This window comes from Bombina bombina, chromosome 8 (assembly GCF_027579735.1).
Source record: "Bombina bombina isolate aBomBom1 chromosome 8, aBomBom1.pri, whole genome shotgun sequence".
Taxonomy (NCBI): Eukaryota; Metazoa; Chordata; class Amphibia; order Anura; family Bombinatoridae; genus Bombina; species Bombina bombina.
The window spans coordinates 313,039,724-313,058,026 of NC_069506.1; the positions used below are offsets into that span (position 1 = coordinate 313,039,724).

At 40.9% G+C, this 18,303-nt stretch overlaps 1 protein-coding gene across 1 annotated transcript in view; it reads right to left on the minus strand.

Moving 5' to 3' along the window:
• NCAPD3 (non-SMC condensin II complex subunit D3) overlaps window positions 1–18,303 on the minus strand; it is a 273,275-nt gene that overhangs the window by 14,696 nt on the left and 240,276 nt on the right. Inside the window, exons 28-29 of the mRNA XM_053691510.1 lie at window positions 6,755–6,865; window positions 6,501–6,671 (exon numbers count right to left, since the gene is read on the minus strand). Of these exons, the coding sequence (XP_053547485.1) occupies window positions 6,501–6,671; window positions 6,755–6,865 (282 nt within the window). The remainder of the gene's footprint in view (window positions 1–6,500; window positions 6,672–6,754; window positions 6,866–18,303) is intronic.

The following is an 18,303-nucleotide window of genomic DNA, read 5'->3' on the forward strand; positions in this document are numbered from 1 at the left end:
AAACCCCCCCAAAAAAACCAATGTCCCAATATAAAATGTGAGGCACCAGAGATGCAAAGAGCTGCTATTTAAAGCTAAACAATTGCGCGAAAATCTCAGCAAAAAAAGCATGCGAAGAGCGGCGCGAAAATGACATCATAAGGGTCGGAATTAAAAAACAAAATTTATGCTTACCTGATCAATTTCTTTCTTTCCGGATATGGAGAGTCCACAACGTAATTCAATTACTAGTGGGAATATCACTCCTGGCCAGCAGGACGAGGCAAAGAGCACCACAGCAAAGCTGTTCAGTATCACTCCCTGTCAGGGAATTCACTATTACAATCCTGTCCCTTTAATTCTGACTCCTCTTCCCCTATTTAAGGCTCCTCCTCTCTATGCTCCTCGCTTGGTAATTTGATTTAGTTACTATATGTGACTCCTCTCTGAAGATACCTAGCCCATTCCTCTATCTGAGGGGTTTACCTGCTGTGAAGATTGGCGGTCTGCTTTGTTCCTCTGTTACTTTGTGCCGGTCTGCCTACTCTGTTACCTGCAGTGCCATAGGAACCAACGGATCAGCATTCTGTTTCCCTAACTGTTACACCGGGTGGCTGTGACGTCACACCCGGCATCTCAGCGTCTCTGCAGCGCGTGTACCGCGCTGTGTCCTCCCAGCAAACAATAACCCAGCAAACAGTAACGTTTTCATCTGGCTCTGACTTTGACTCCCAATTAATCAACAGGAATTGGTCTGTATATTTACCTTCTTTACTGGGATATGATCATGTCTCTTATTTATGCAAACTAACTACCGTTATATTCAATGACTGTTACTATCACCAAACTACAAGATAACCTTTAACTGCCTCTTAAATTGCTTACTCTGCTTGAACTACTGCTTGCTTAATAACATTTGCTGTGTCCACCCTGAACTTAATTAAGTGACTGTTTTGCTTACTACTAACCTAATCTTGCAAATACAGGTATACCCCGCTCATACATCGGGTTAGGGACCAGAGCCCAGCTGTAAAGTGAAAACCGCCTTAAAGTGAAACAAGGCGGTTTTAGCTTTCTATTCACTTGCCAGTGTGTTTGAAAACTTGAAAACATGTTTGAACTAACATATATTAGGGGTACAATAATGCTATGTTTAGTTTAACACTAGCACAGCCCAGTATTCAATTAGTATTCAATAAATACTGTACCTGTAAAATAGTGACAATGACTATAGTAAAATTTGCCAGACTATAACACTGAGACACAGATTACGCTGTAATGCTGTAAACAGAGTGAACTTAGCATAACAAAATGGTGCCAGTCACTTTTCTCGCAATCTCACGATTACAGTACTGTTTCAAAATCCTTGGAGGTTGAACTTCAGCTCCACAAAGCGCTGTATTAGCGAAGTGCTGTAAAGTGAAGCGCTGTAAAGTGGGGTATACCTGTACAATATCTATCAGCATATCCTATCACATCATTGTGTCTGCATAAGTTAACTCTTCATGTGCTGTATACTTAAAAAGGTAACTACTACAACAACTCTGGACAAGGATTCATTTGTAGTTCCTTATATTACTTAATCCTGGTTTTGGTTGAACTCTATTGCCATATTTCTCACTCAACGCTAATCATTACTAATCTACCACACCACTTCAAATACATTTTGGGGATTATTCTATCTGCCCTTGTAACACTATTTCATTTCATTATATCTGTTTGTCTGATATCTTTTCTTACCATTTACCTACTCTGTATATGTGTCTACTACATCACATTTACTCTCACTTGCTATCTAGTAGTTTATATATCTATCTTATCTGTAGATACTTCTCCTATCTGTTGAAATACAGATATTCTGTATCTTGGTTGCGTGACAGCTCCGTATTCACTCTGTACCCTGCAGTAGTAACCCTCAGTTCAATGAGCATAACTGGATTCCTGTAAGTTAAATCTGTGTGAATCCAAGGTTTGGTGTGAGGCTGAGTGGTCCTGCTATAGCGGATACTAGGTACCAGAACTTACTTTCCACCTGTTCTAACACAAAACATTACAGAACATTACACTCCCCTACCCATAATCCCTAGTTCATTCGACCGAAGAGAAATGGAATTATTAATAACACAAAGGTGAAGAGGTGCCTGAGGTTTAGACAAAAATAACTGTCTTAATAAAGGGTGGGGTCGTGGACTCTCCATATCCGGAAGTAAAGACATTTATCAGGTAAGCATACATTTTGTTTTCTTTCCTAAGATATGGAGAGTACACTACGTCACTCAATTACCAATTAGTGGGAACCAATACCCAAGCTAGAGGACACAGAATGTACAGGGAGGGAGAACAAGACAGGTGGACCTAAACAGAAGGCACCACCGCTTGAAGAACTTTTCTCCCAAAAGAGGCCTCAGTCGAGGCAAAAGTATCAAATTTATAAAATTTAGAAAGTGTGCAGAGAGGACCAAGTTGCAGCCTTGCAAATCTGTTCCACAGAAGCTTCATTTTTGAATGCCCAAGAAGACGAGACAGCTCTTGTGGAATGAGCCGTATTTCTCTCAGGAGGCTGCTGACCAGCAGGCGCATAAGCCAAACGAATCATACTTCTCAACCAGAAAGAAAGAGAAGTCACAGTAGCTTTCTGACCTTTACACTTTCTCGAGAAACAAATAAAAAAGGGCAGAAGACTGGCGAAAATCTTTTTTGAATGCCCAAGAAGACGAGACAGCCCTTGTGGAATGAGCCGTATTTCTCTCAGGAGGCTGCTGACCAGCAGGCACATAAGCAAAACGAATCATACTTCTCAACCAGAAAGATAGATAAGTCACAGTAGCTTTCTGACCTTTATGCTTTCCCGAGAAACAAATAAAAAAGGGCAGAAGACTGGCAAAAATCTTTAGTCGCCTGTAAATAGAATTTAATAGCACGCACAACATCCAAGTTGTGCAACAGACGCTCCTTATGAGAAGGATTGGGACGGAGAAGAGGAACAACAATTTCCTGATTAATATTTCTAATTGAAACTACAGTAGGAAGAAATCCCAACCTAGCACGAAAAAACATAATTTATGTAAGAACTTACCTGATAAAGGAATTTCTTTCATATTGGCAAGAGTCCATGAGCTAGTGACGTATGGGATATACAACCCTACCAGGAGGGGCAAAGCTTCCCAAACCTCAAAATGCCTATAACACCCCTCACTACACCCACAATTCATTTAACGAATAGCCAAGTAGTGGGGTGATAAAGAAAGGAGTTAAAAGCATCAACAAAGGAATTTGGAAATAATTGTGCTTTATACAAAAAAAAATCATAACCACCATAGAAAGGGTGGGCCTCATGGACTCTTGCCAATATGAAAGAAATTAATTTATCAGGTAAGTTCTTACATAAATTATGTTTTTTTCATGTAATTGGCAAGAGTCCATGAGCTAGTGACGTATGGGATAGCAATACCCAAGATGTGGAACTCCATGCAAGAGTCCCTAGAGAGGGAGGGATAAAATAAAAACATTAATTTTTCGCTGAAGAAAATTAATACACAACCCAAAATTTAAGTTTATTCTCATAAATGAAAGGAAAAAAACTTAAAACATAAGCAGATGAATCAAACTGAAACAGCTGCCTGAAGAACTTTTCTACCAAAAACTGCTTCCAAAGAAGCAAATACATCAAAACTGTAGAATTTAGTAAATGTATGCAAAGAAGACCAAGTTGCTGCTTTGCAAATCTGATCAACTGAAGCTTCATTCCTAAAAGCCCACAAAGTGGAAACTGATCTTGTAGAATGAGCTGTAATTCCCTTAGGCGGGGCTTGACACGACTCCAAATAAGCTTGATGAATCAAAAGCTTTAACCACGATGCCAAGGAAATGGCAGAAGCCTTCTGACCTTTCCAAGGACCAGAAAAGATAACAAATAGACTAGAAGTCTTCATGAAATCTTTAGTAGCTTCAACATAATATTTCAGAGCTCTCACCACATCCAAAGAATGTAAAGATCTCTCCAAAGAATTCTTAGGATTAGGACGCAAGAAATGTTTTTAGAAATCACAACCTTAGGTAAGAATTTAAATGAAGTCCGCAAAACTGCCTTATCCTGATGAAAAATCAGAAAAGGGAGATTCACAGGAGAGAGCAGATAATTCAGAAACTCTTCTAGCAGAAGAGATGGCCAAAAGGAACAACACTTTCCAAGAAAGTAGTTTAATGTCCAAAGAATGCATAGGCTCAAATGGAGGAGCCTGTAAAGCCTTCAAAACCAAATTAAGACTCCAAGGAGGAGAGATTGATTTAATGACCGGCTTGATACGGACCAAAGCCTGTACAAAACTGTGAATATCAGGAAGCTTAGCAATATTTCTGTGAAATAAAACAGAAAGAGCAGATATTTGTCCCTTCAAGGAACTTTCAGACAAACCCTTATCCAAACCATCCTGAAGAAACTGTAAAATTCTAGGAATTCTAAAAGAATGCCAAGAGAATTTATTAGAAGAACACCATGAAATTTAAGTCTTCCAAACTCGATAATAAATCTTTCTAGAAGCAGATTTACGAGCCTGCAACATAGTATTAATCACAGAATCAGAGAAACCGCTATGACTAAGCACTAAGCGTTCAATTTCCATACCTTCAAATTTAATGATTTGAGATCCTGATGGAAAAATGGACCTTGAGATAGAAGGTCCGGCCTTAATGGAAGTGGCCAAGATTGGCAACTGGACATCCAAACAAGATCCGCATACCAAAACCTGTGAGGCCATGCTGGAGCCACCAGCAATACAAACGATTGCTCCATGATGATTTTGGAGATCACTCTTGGAAGAAGAACTAAAGGCGGGAAAATAAGCAGGTTGATAACACCAAGGAAGTGTCAATGCATCTACTGCTTCCACCTGAGGATCCCTGGACCTGGACTGGTACCTGGAAAGTTTCTTGTTTAGATGAGAAGCCATCAGATCTATTTCTGGAAGACCACACATCTGAACAACTTTGAGGTTTGTGAAACTTTGCCGCCTCCTGGTAGGAATGTATATCCCATATGTAACAAATCGAGGACTCTCGCCACCTATATGAAAGAAAATCTTTTTAAATCAGCAAGACAGTGTTACAAGATTTATTCTTCTATTAGGTCACAACTCCAAGGGACAGTGTGACAATCTAGTTTAAAACATGGAGGGAACTATCTTTAGACCATTGTGCAAGCTGCAATTTGGTGCTTTTGTCTTCTGTACAATGATGCAACAGAAATGGGATATTTGTAATGTAAATAAGCCAGCAGGGGCCACTTGTATAAAAAAAAAATGAATAATGAATAAATAGAGTGCAGTGAATAAATTTAAAAAAAAATTAAAATAAATATAATTAATTATATATATATATATATATATATATATATATATATATATATATATATATATATACACACACACACACACACACACACACACACAGGTGGCCCTCGTTTTACAACGGTTCAATTTACACCGTTTCAGAATAACAACCTTTTTTTTCCAGTCATGTGACTGCTATTGAAAAGCTTTGAGAAGCAGTGCATTTATTAAAATAGCCAGTAGGTTGAGCTGTCCGCTTGTGTTGCAGCAAAGCCAAGCAAGCTGAAATTAATCAGTTTAACCAGACCTGAGCTATCGAGCAGATTTCAAAGGAACAAGATCTTCCTGTCTATAAATCAGTCCAGATTGGAATGCATAGAAAGAACTGTTTGCAGAAAAATGCAAGTTAAGTCTGTGTTGTGTGATTATTTTATTAGGTTTATAATGCTGTTTAGCAAATGTTTGTTCATTTAACTTAGTTTAATTATATATTCTGTGTTGTGTAATTATTTTATTAGGTTTATAATGCTGTTTAGCATTTAAAGTCTTCGTTTCAAAGCTTTAAAAACAATGTATTATGTGTTACTTATGACAATTTTGATAGGGACCTGGAACCTATCTCCTTCACTTCCCATTGACTTACATTATAAACTGTGTTTCAGTTTACAACGGTTTCGATTTACAACTATTCCTTCTGGAACCTAACCCCGGCGTAAACTGAGGGTATATATATATATATATATATATATATATATATATATATATATATATATATATATATATATATATATATATATATATATATACACACACACACACACACAAAACATAGAAACACCCAGCACTCACCAGCTAGCTCACAGCTAAGATAAAATCACAACTGGAAAGGTTACCTTTCCAGTTGTGATTTTATCTTAGCTGTGAGCTAGCTGGTGAGTGCTGGGTGTTTCTATGTGTTGTATTTCTTTTTATTTGTAATCTCCCTTGGTTCTTGCACCCATTCTGGACTGGGGTTAACTGCCTGTGGCTCTGGTGACATCACAGCTTTTTTTTTGGAGTGCTATTTAGCACCCAGGGCTGGATGTTACTGAGTCACAGGATGTGTACCTGATCCGGTCTTGGAGTGCAGTTCCCTTCCATGATATATATATATATATATATATATATATATAATTCTGTAGGCAATAAAATTACCGGCGGTGTTCCCAGAATGTTTTCCGGCGCGTTCTGCTCATTTTCTTCCCGCTCTCTCTCCCTCTCTAGCTGCTCCTCATATTTCTTCATGTCATACTCCAGTTCTGCTGCAAGTTGCTTATCTCCAGCAAAGAAGTCCTTGATTTCATCCCGATAATCCTGCATCATCTCCTGTACAAGAAAGGAATCGGCTTTGCATCAACTACATACTTACAAACGGTATTCACTTTGCATATATTTTTTTGGCCACTTACCCGCAAGTAGTTCATCAGATCTCTCACAGCGGGGATCCGGTGTTGCTCTAGGAAAGCTTTCAGAGAGGTGATAATTGGGATGATATTTTCTATAAAGTTTTTCTTTTGCACCTAAACAGAACACAAATGAGTGCTGTAACAATATAAAACACCATCCCACGATTATCCGCAAATTTATTCACGGTTATCAGTATGTTCTGCACATCTTGATAGACATAAGATCAAGTGTTTTTGTAGGACTATGGTTACTCTTCTCATGCTGTTTGTGGAGACCTGGGGTTTGATTAACTGATACCATTCCACTATATACCTTGTTTATATAACCTGTTCCTATTGGGACATCGTGTTTTATGTTACACAAAAAACTGAAAAAATGCTTTATTCTCAAAACAGTCGCTTAAAGCAGAAAATGTATTACAAACTGCAATATAAATGCCCATAAAAGCAGGGACAAAATGACACAGTTTTGTCATGAAAACCTCATGATTTTAGGTGCAAGGGGTTAACTTCTCTGTGTGTTATTTTGTTTTATTTGAGAGGTTGTATGTGTCTGTGTATTTTCCTTAACTACACATGCTTTCCTGTCATAAATAGTTCCATTTGACCTAATGTTATTGCATATCTATTGATGCATCAAGTAAAAATGTCAGCACAAAAGACAAAAAGCAGTGCCTCTACCCAGAGCTAGATAAGGTCGATCAGAGGACACTAGTACAACTTGAGACATGCTTTTAACCATATTATGACACTAGATTATGAAAATATAACAACTATTTCATATTTGGTACCAAACTAATTCTTATGATATCACTGGGAAATTGCTTATATAGGTGTATGCACTGAATACGTAAAACAGAAGTTATAAGGTGTTCTATAATTTCAGCCAAGGATTCAGAGCTTTATGACATGTCATAAAAAGAACATTGTTTCCTAGCCCATCTAGAAAGAGGTTGGGTCAAGCAATTTGATATCAGAGGAACAGGTATAAAATTGTGTGTCTAACAATACAAGTTGTTCATTCTACATGGGAGACTGTTGCAGCGTGAGTGACCATCTTTTCCTGCCAATCTCCCTGGCACAGACATCTAAAGTTAGTAAAGTATTAGGTCTGTTATTTCTCCTTTTTATTTTTCAAACTGTTTGCTTGTGTATAATTCTATTTGTTAACATATTTATTATTAATAATGCTCTATGCATAATTTTTGGCATAAAAAAAAACTATTCCTTTATTAAGTTTTTGTCTAATATTTGAACCACGTTACCGAAAGAGACTGGTAGTATTTATACTGTGATTTTAGATTATTTTCTGCTAAATTGCATTCTGGGATTTAATTTGTTAGTCTGGGTTTTCCTTAAGATTTCCCATATAATAAATCTTAAATGGTGGCAGCTTAGAGATCGTTTAGTGTGGGTGGCATTAAAGGGGAGTTTGGGCATTTTTTTCCAAGTCTAGAACAGACTAGAGTGTTAACTCTTGCACCCACTTAACTAAGTCACAGGCTTACCTGGAGTGGCTAGACTGACAGATTGGTTAAAGTGGAAAGGGTCTGTTAACCCTTTCTGTACCAAACAAGTGACTGGTGCAGGGTTGGTTAATCCTGGTCGTCACAATTATAAATTCCTTTTACAATTACAAATAAGTAACTATAAGAAGATGCAACTTTCAGTGGCTAATTCTTTTCTTCTGCATCCCGACACTCCTGTTCTTATGGCCTGTTTACATAATCACAGATATGATCACCATGCACTAGTAACAGTAATTTCTATTAAATTGTAAAGAAGCTGATTACACTGGGGGGGGGGGGGGGGGGGGAGGTTTGGACTATTTGTTTTTTAATACATCCTCTTACAGGCTCATTTTCTTAGGGACGTACAAGACATGAATTTGCTTTTGAAGGCACAGCTCAGCATTGTGTTTCAAAATTGGTGACAACTGGCTGTGCATGCTTCCACTGCCTACTTAAGTATGCATGATTATCAAATATTAATTCTCTTAGAATCTTTTTGTTGAAAAAGCAGAAATGCACTACTGGGAGCTAGCTGAACACATCAGGTGAGCCAATGACAAGACATATATGCAATTCTGCTCCTAAGTCTACATAGATATGCTTTTCAACAGAGAATACCAATAGAACATAAAAAAATTAATTTATGCTTACCTGATAAATTACGTTTTTTACGATATGACGAGTCCACGGATTTCATCCTTACTTGTGGGATATTAACCTCCTGCTAACAGGAAGTGGCAAAGAGCAACACAGCAGAGCTGTATATATAGTCCCTCCCCTACCCCTCCACCCTCAGTCATTCGGCCGAAGGTATAGGAAGAAAAAAAGGAAAGGCTAAAAGGTGCAGAGGTGACTGAAGTTTACAAAAAATATAAAGAAAAACTGTCTTAAAAAGAACAGGGTGGGCCGTGGACTCGTCATATCGTAAAAGAAAGTAATTTATCAGGTAAGCATAAATTTAGTTTTCTTTTACAAAGATATGACAAGTCCACGGATTTCATCCTTACTTGTGGGAAACCAATACCAAAGCAATAGGACACGGATGAAAGGGAGGGACAAGACAGGAACCTAAACAGAAGGCACCACTGCTTGAAGTACCTTTCTCCCAAAGATAGCCTCAGAAGAAGCAAAAGTATCAAAATTGGAAAAAGTGTGAAGGGACGACCAAGTCGCAGCCTTACAAATCTGTTCCACAGATGCATCGTTTTTAAAAGCCCATGTGGAAGCCACAGCCCTAGTAGAATGAGCCGTAATTCTTTCAGGAGGCTGCTGTCCAGCAGTCTCATATGCCAGGCGGATGATACTTTTCAGGGAAAAAGGAAAAGGTAGCCATAGCTTTCTGACCCCTACACTTTCCAGAATAAACAATGAATAATGAAGATGATTGACGGAAATCCTTAGTTGCCTGTAAGTAAAACTTTAAGGCACGGACCACGTCCAAGTTATGTAACAGACGCTCCTTCTTAGAAGAAGGATTAGGACACAAGGAAGGAACAATTTCCTGATTAATATTCTTATTCGAAACAACCTTAGGAAGGAACCCAGGTTTGGTACGTAAAACCACCTTATCAGAATGAAATATGAGATAAGTCGAATCACACTGTAATGCTGAAAGGTCAGAAACTCTTTGAGCAGAAGAAATAGCAACCGAAAACAGAACTTTCCAAGATAATAGTTTAATATCTATGGAATGCATAGGTTCAAACGGAACCCCTTGCAGAACTCTAAGAACTAAATTCAAACTCCAGGGAGGAGTAATAGGTCTAAATACAGGCTTAATTCTAGATAGAGCCTGACAAAAAGACTGAACATCTGATACATTTGCCAAACGTTTGTGAAACAGAATTGACAAAGCTGAAATGTGTCCCTTTAAGGAACTTGCTGATAACCCTTTCTCCAATCCTTCTTGGAGAAAAGCCAAAATCCTAGGAATCCTAACAATACTCCATGAGTAACCCTTGGATTCACACCAATAAAGATATTTACGCCATATCTTATGATAGATTTTTATAGTGACAGGCTTTCTAGCTTGTATCAAAGTATTGATAACTGAATCAGAGAATCCTCGCTTCGATAAAATCAAGCGTTCAATCTCAACGCAGTCAGTTGCAGAGAAATTAGATTTGGATGTTGGAAAGGACCTTGAATTAGAAGGACCTTGAATGAGAAGGTCCTGTCTCAACGGAAGTTTCCACGGTGGCAGAGAGGACATGTCCACTAGATCCGCATATAAAGTCCTGCGTGGCCACGCAGGCGCTATCAGGATCACTGAAGCTCTCTCCTGTTTGATTAGAGCAATCACGCGTGGGAGGAGAGGAAACGGCAGAAACACATAAGCTAGGCTGAACAACCAAGGTACTGCCAAGGCATCTATCAGTTCGGCCTGAGGATCCCTTGACCAGGATCCGTATCTTGGAAGCTTGGCATTCTGACAAGATGCCATCAAATCTAATTCCGGTCTGCCCCATCTGAGAATCAAGAAGCAAATACCTCCGAGTGAAGTTCCCACTCCTCCGGATGAAAAGTCTGTCGACTTAGAAAATCTGCTTCCCAGTTCTCTACCCCTGGGATGTAGATCGCTGACAGATGACAAGAGTGGGCCTCTGCCCAACTGATTATCTTGGATACTTCTATCATCGCTAAGGAATTCCTTATTCCCCCCCTGATGATTGACATATGCCACAGTCGTTATGCTGTCCGACTAGAATCTGATGAATTTGGCCGAAGCCAACTGAGGCCACGCCTGAAGTGCATTGAATATTGCTCTCAGTTCCAGAATATTGATTGGAAGTAGAGACTCCACCCTGAGCCTTCAGGGAGTTCCAAACTGCACTATCACCCAAGAGGGTCTGCGGAAACAAGTCCCCTGGGACAGATGATCTGGCGACAACCACCAAAGAAGAGAGTTTCTGGTCTCTTGACCCAGAATTATCTTTGGAGATAAATCCGCATAATCCCCATTCCACTGACCGAGCATGCACAGTTGCAGTGGTCCGAGATGAAAGCGAGCAAACGGAACGATGTCCATTGCCGCTACCATTAATCCGATTACCTCCATACACTGAGCCACTGATGGCTGAGGAATGGACAGAAGTGCTCGGCAAGCATTCAAAATCTTTGATTTTCTGACCTCCGTCAGAAATACTTTCATGGCTACCGAGTCAGAGTTCCCAAGAAAGGAACCCTTGTCTGTGGAACAAGTGAACTCTTCTCTATGTTCACCTTCCAGCTGTGAGTTCTCAGAAAAGACAACACTGTGTCGGTGTGAGAGTTTGTCAGATGATATGCTGACGCCTGAATCAGAATATCGTCCAGATAAGGCGCCACCGCTATCCCTTGCGGTCTGAGAACCGCCAAAAGAGACCCTAGAACCTTTGTGAAGATTCTGGGTGCTGTGGCCAAACCGAAAGGAAGAGCCACAAACTGATAATGTTTGTCCAAGAAGGCAAACCTTAGAATCCGATGATGATCGTTGTGGATTGGAATATGAAGATAAGCATCCTTCAAATCCACGGTAGTCATATATTGACCCTTCTGGATCATTGGTAAAATCGTTCGAATTGTCTCCATCTTGAATGATGGAACTCTTAGAAATTTGTTTAGACACTTGAGGTCCAAAATGGGTCTTAACGTTCCCTCTTTTTTGGGGACCACAAATAGGTTTGAGTAAAACCCCTTTCCCTGTTCCAATTTTGCAACAGGACAGATTACTCCAATAGTAAAAAGGTCTTTTACACAGCGTAAGAACGCCTCTCTCTTTATCTGGTTTGCAGATAATTTTGAAAGATGAAATCTCCCTCTTGGGAGAAAATCCTTGAATTCCAATTGATAACCGTGGGTCACTATTTCTAGTGCCCAGGAATCCTGAACATCTCTTGCCCAAGCCTGAGCAAAGAAAGAAAGTCTGCCCCCTACTAGATCCAGTGACGGATCGGGGGCCACCCCTTCATGCTGCTTTGTGGAAGAAGAAGAAGCAGGGGGTCCTCCTTTAAAGTCCCGAAAGGAACGAAAAACATAATTTATGCTTACCTGATAAATTCCTTTCTTCTGTAGTGTGATCAGTCCACGGGTCATCATTACTTCTGGGATATTAACTGCTCCCCTACAGGAAGTGCAAGAGGATTCACCCAGCAGAGCTGCATATAGCTCCTCCCCTCTACGTCACTCCCAGTCATTCGACCAAGGACCAACGAGAAAGGAAAAGCCAAGGGTGAAGTGGTGACTGGAGTATAAATTAAAAAAATATTTACCTGCCTTAAAAACAGGGCGGGCCGTGGACTGATCACACTACAGAAGAAAGGAATTTATCAGGTAAGCATAAATTATGTTTTCTTCTGTTAAGTGTGATCAGTCCACGGGTCATCATTACTTCTGGGATACCAATACCAAAGCAAAAGTACACGGATGACGGGAGGGATAGGCAGACTCTTTATACAGAAGGAACCACTGCCTGAAGAACCTTTCTCCCAAAAATAGCCTCCGATGAAGCAAAGGTGTCAAATTTGTAAAATTTGGAAAAAGTATGAAGCGAAGACCAAGTTGCAGCCTTGCAAATCTGTTCAACAGAGGCCTCATTCTTGAAGGCCCAAGTGGAAGCCACAGCTCTAGTAGAATGAGCTGTAATTCTTTCAGGGGGCTGCTGTCCAGCAGTCTCATAAGCTAAACGAATTATGCTACGAAGCCAAAAAGAAAGAGAGGTAGCGGAAGCTTTTTGACCTCTCCTCTGCCCAGAGTAAATGACAAACAGAGAAGACGTTTGTCGGAATTCCTTAGTTGCCTGCAAGTAAAATTTTAGAGCCCGGACTACATCCAGGTTGTGCAGTAGACGTTCCTTCTTTGAAGAAGGATTTGGGCATAAAGAAGGAACAACAATCTCTTGATTGATATTCCTGTTAGTAACTACCTTAGGTAAGAACCCAGGTTTAGTACGCAGGACTACCTTATCCGAATGAAAAATCAAATAAGGAGAATCACAATGTAAGGCTGATAATTCAGAGACTCTTCGAGCCGAGGAAATAGCCATTAAAAATAGAACTTCCCAAGATAACAACTTTATATCAATGGAATGAAGGGGTTCAAACGGAACACCCTGTAAAACATTAAGAACAAGGTTTAAACTCCATGGTGGAGCAACAGTTTTAAACACAGGCTTAATCCTGGCCAAAGCCTGACAAAAAGCCTGGACGTCAGGAACTTCTGACAGACGTTTGTGTAACAGAATGGACAGAGCTGAGATCTGTCCCTTTAATGAACTAGCAGATAAACCCTTTTCTAAACCTTCTTGTAGAAAAGACAATATCCTAGGAATCCTAACCTTACTCCAAGAGTAACCTTTGGATTCACACCAATGTAGGTATTTACGCCATATCTTATGGTAAATCTTTCTGGTAACAGGTTTCCTAGTCTGTATTAAGGTACTAATAACTGACTCAGAAAACCCACGTCTTGATAAAATTAAGCGTTCAATTTCCAAGCAGTCAGCTTCAGAGAAGTTAGATTTTGATGTTTGAAGGGACCCTGTATCAGAAGGTCCTGTTTCAGAGGTAGAGACCAAGGCGGACAGGATGACATGTCCACCAGGTCTGCATACCAAGTCCTGCGTGGCCACGCAGGTGCTATTAGAATCACTGATGCTCTCTCTTGTTTGATTCTGGCTATCAATCGAGGAAGCAACGGGAAGGGTGGAAACACGTAAGCCATCCTGAAGTCCCAAGGTGCTGTCAGAGCATCTATCAGGACTGCTCCTGGATCCCTGGATCTGGACCCGTAACGAGGAAGCTTGGCGTTCTGTCGAGACGCCATGAGATCTATCTCTGGTTTGCCCCAACGTCGAAGTATTTGGGCAAAGACCTCCGGATGAAGTTCCCACTCCCCCGGATGAAAAGTCTGACGACTTAAGAAATCCGCCTCCCAGTTCTCCACTCCCGGGATGTGGATTGCTGACAGGTGGCAAGAGTGAGACTCTGCCCAGCGAATTATCTTTGATACTTCCATCATAGCTAGGGAGCTTCTTGTCCCTCCCTGATGGTTGATGTAAGCTACAGTCGTGATGTTGTCCGACTGAAACCTGATGAACCCCCGAGTTGTCAACTGGGGCCAAGCCAGGAGGGCATTGAGAACTGCTCTCAATTCCAGAATGTTTATTGGCAGGAGACTCTCCTCCTGACTCCATAGTCCCTGAGCCTTCAGGGAATTCCAGACGGCACCCCAACCTAGAAGGCTGGCGTCTGTTGTTACAATTGTCCAGTCTGGTCTGCTGAATGGCATCCCCCTGGACAGGTGTGGCCGAGAAAGCCACCATAGAAGAGAATTTCTGGTCTCTTGATCCAGATTCAGAGAAGGGGATAAGTCTGAGTAATCCCCATTCCACTGACCTAGCATGCACAGTTGCAGTGGTCTGAGGTGTAAGCGTGCAAAGGGTACTATGTCCATTGCCGCTACCATTAAGCCGATTACCTCCATACATTGAGCCACTGACGGGTGTTGAATGGAATGAAGAGTGCGGCAAGCACTTTGAAGTCTTGATAGCCTGTCCTCTGTCAGGTAAATCTTCATTTCTACAGAATCTATAAGAGTCCCCAGGAAGGGAACTCTTGTGAGTGGAACGAGTGAACTTTTCTTTTCGTTCACCCTCCATCCATGTGACCTTAGAAATGCCAGCACTAACTCTGTATGAGATTTGGCAGTTTGAAAGCTTGAAGCTTGTATCAGAATGTCGTCTAGGTATGGAGCTACCGAGATTCCCCGCGGTCTTAGTACCGCCAGAAGAGCACCCAGAACCTTTGTGAAGATTCTTGGCGCTGTAGCCAATCCGAATGGAAGAGCCACAAACTGGTAATGCCTGTCTAGGAAGGCAAACCTTAGGTACCGGTAATGATCTTTGTGAATCGGTATGTGCAGGTAAGCATCTTTTAAATCTACAGTGGTCATGTACTGACCCTCTTGGATCATAGGTAAAATTGTCCGAATAGTCTCCATCTTGAACGATGGAACTCTTAGGAATTTGTTTAGGATCTTTAAGTCCAGGATTGGTCTGAAAGTTCCCTCTTTTTTGGGAACCACAAACAGATTTGAGTAAAACCCCTGTCCCTGTTCCGATCGTGGAACTGGATGGATTACTCCCATTAACAAGAGCTCTTGTACGCAGCGTAGAAAAGCCTCTTTCTTTGTCTGGATTGTTGACAATCTTGACAGATGAAATCTCTCTCTTGGAGGAGAGTATTTGAAGTCCAGAAGGTATCCCGGAGATATTATCTCTAGCGCCCAGGGATCCTGAACATCTCTTGCCCAAGCCTGGGCGAAGAGAGAAAGTCTGCCCCCCACTAGATCCGATCCCGGATCGGGGGCCCTCAATTCATGCTGTTTTGGGGGCAGCAGCAGGTTTCCTAGTCTGCTTGCCCTTGTTCCAGGACTGGTTAGGTTTCCAGCCTTGTCTGTAGCGAGCAACAGCTCCTTCCTGTTTTGGTGCAGAGGAAGTTGATGCTGCTCCTGCTTTGAAATTACGAAAGGAACGAAAACTAGACTGTCTAGTCTTGGCTTTGGCTTTGTCCTGAGGCAGGGCATGGCCTTTACCTCCTGAAATGTCAGCGATAATCTCTTTCAACCCGGGCCCGAATAAGGTCTGCCCTTTGAAAGGTATATTAAGCAATTTAGACTTAGAAGTAACATCAGCTGACCAGGATTTTAGCCACAGCGCCCTGCGTGCCTGAATGGCGAATCCTGAATTCTTCGCCGTAAGTTTAGTAAGATGTACTACGGCCTCCGAAATGAATGAATTAGCTAGTTTAAGGACTCTAAGCCTGTCCGTAATGTCGTCCAGAGTAGCTGAACCAATGTTCTCTTCCAGAGACTCAATCCAGAATGCCGCTGCAGCCGTGATCGGCGCAATGCATGCAAGGGGTTGCAATATAAAACCTTGTTGAACAAACATTTTCTTAAGGTAACCCTCTAACTTTTTATCCATTGGATCTGAAAAAGCACAGCTATCCTCCACCGGGATAGTGGTACGCTTAGCTAAGGTAGAAACTGCTCCCTCCACCTTAGGGACCGTTTGCCATAAGTCCCTTGTGGTGGCGTCTATTGGAAACATTTTTCTAAATATCGGAGGGGGTGAGAACGGCACACCGGGTCTATCCCACTCCTTAGTAACAATTTCAGTAAGTCTCTTAGGTATAGGAAAAACCTCAGTACTCGTCGGTACCGCAAAATATTTATCCAACCTACACATTTTCTCTGGTATTGCAACTGTGTTACAATCATTCAGAGCCGCTAACACCTCCCCTAGTAATACACGGAGGTTTTCCAGTTTAAATTTAAAATTTGAAATATCTGAATCCAGTCTGTTTGGATCAGAACCGTCACCCACAGAATGAAGTTCTCCGTCCTCATGTTCTGCCACCTGTGACTCAGTGTCTGACATGGCCCTAATATTATCAGCGCACTCTGTTCTCACCCCAGAGTGATCACGCTTACCTTTTAGTTCTGGTAATTTAGCCAAAACTTCAGTCATAACAGTAGCCATATCCTGTAATGTGATTTGTAATGGCCGCCCAGCTGTACTCGGCGCTACAATATCACGCACCTCCCTCTGAGCGGGAGATGTAGGTACTGACACGTGAGGCGAGTTAGTCGGCATAACTCTCCCCTCGTTGTTTGGTGAAATTTGTTCAATTTGTACAGATTGATTTTTATTTAAAGTAGCATCAATACAGTTAGTACATAAATTTCTATTGGGCTCCACTTTGGCATTGCAACAAATGACACAGGTATCATCTTCTGAATCAGACATGTTTAACACACTAGCAAATAAACTTGCAACTTGGAAATACAATTCAAATAGAATAATATTAAAACGTACTGTGCCTTTAAGAAGCACAGAAGATCTATGACAGTTAAAAATTAATAAATTGAAACAGTTATAGCCTCAATCCTTGTAAACAACACAACTTTAGCAAAGGTTTAATCCCATTAGCAAAGATAACAATTTCTGAAAGCAGGAAACAAATTACAGAATAAAAGTTTTTATTTCAGTCAAACTATAATTCTCACAGCTCTGCTGAGAGAAATTACCTCCCTCAAAATAAGTTTTGAAGACCCCTGAGCTCTGTAGAGATGAACCAGATCATGCAGGGAATACAATGAGTTGCTGACTGAAATATTTGATGCATAGCAAAAGCGCCCCTCCCCCACACACACAGCAGTGAGGGAGAACAGAAACTGACAGAAAAAACAGATTTAAGCAACTGCCAAGTGGAAAAATGGTGCCCAAACATTTATTCACTCAGTACCTCAGCAAATGAAAACGATTTTACATTCCAGCAAAAACGTTAAACATAATCTCTAGTTATTAAACAGCTTTATGTCTTTCTTACAGTGTAATTCTAGTGAAGTACCATTCTCCCAGAATACTGAAGTGTAAAGTATACATACATGACATTATATCGGTATGGCAGGATTTTCTCATCAATTCCATTGTCAGAAAATAAAAACTGCTACATACCTCTATGCAGATTCATCTGCCCGCTGTCCCCTGATCTGAAGTTTACCTCACTCCTCAGATGGCCGAGAACAGCAATATGATCTTAACTACTCCGGCTAAAATCATAGCAAAACTCTGGTAGATTCTTCCTCAAACTCTGCCAGAGAGGTAATAACACACTCCGGTGCAATTTTAAAATAACAAACTTTTGATTGAAGATATAAAACTAAGTATAATCACCATAGTCCTCTCACACGACCTATCTAGTTGCTGGGTGCAAGAGAATGACTGGGAGTGACGTAGAGGGGAGGAGCTATATGCAGCTCTGCTGGGTGAATCCTCTTGCACTTCCTGTAGGGGAGCAGTTAATATCCCAGAAGTAATGATGACCCGTGGACTGATCACACTTAACAGAAGAAATTATTCTGTTTACCCCTCATTTTAACCGACCTATCCTGAGGTAGGGCATGGCCCTTACCTCCTGTAATATCAGAAATGATCTCCTTCAATACTGGCCCAAAAAGGGTCTTACCTTTAAAAGGGAATAGCTAAAAGCTTATGTT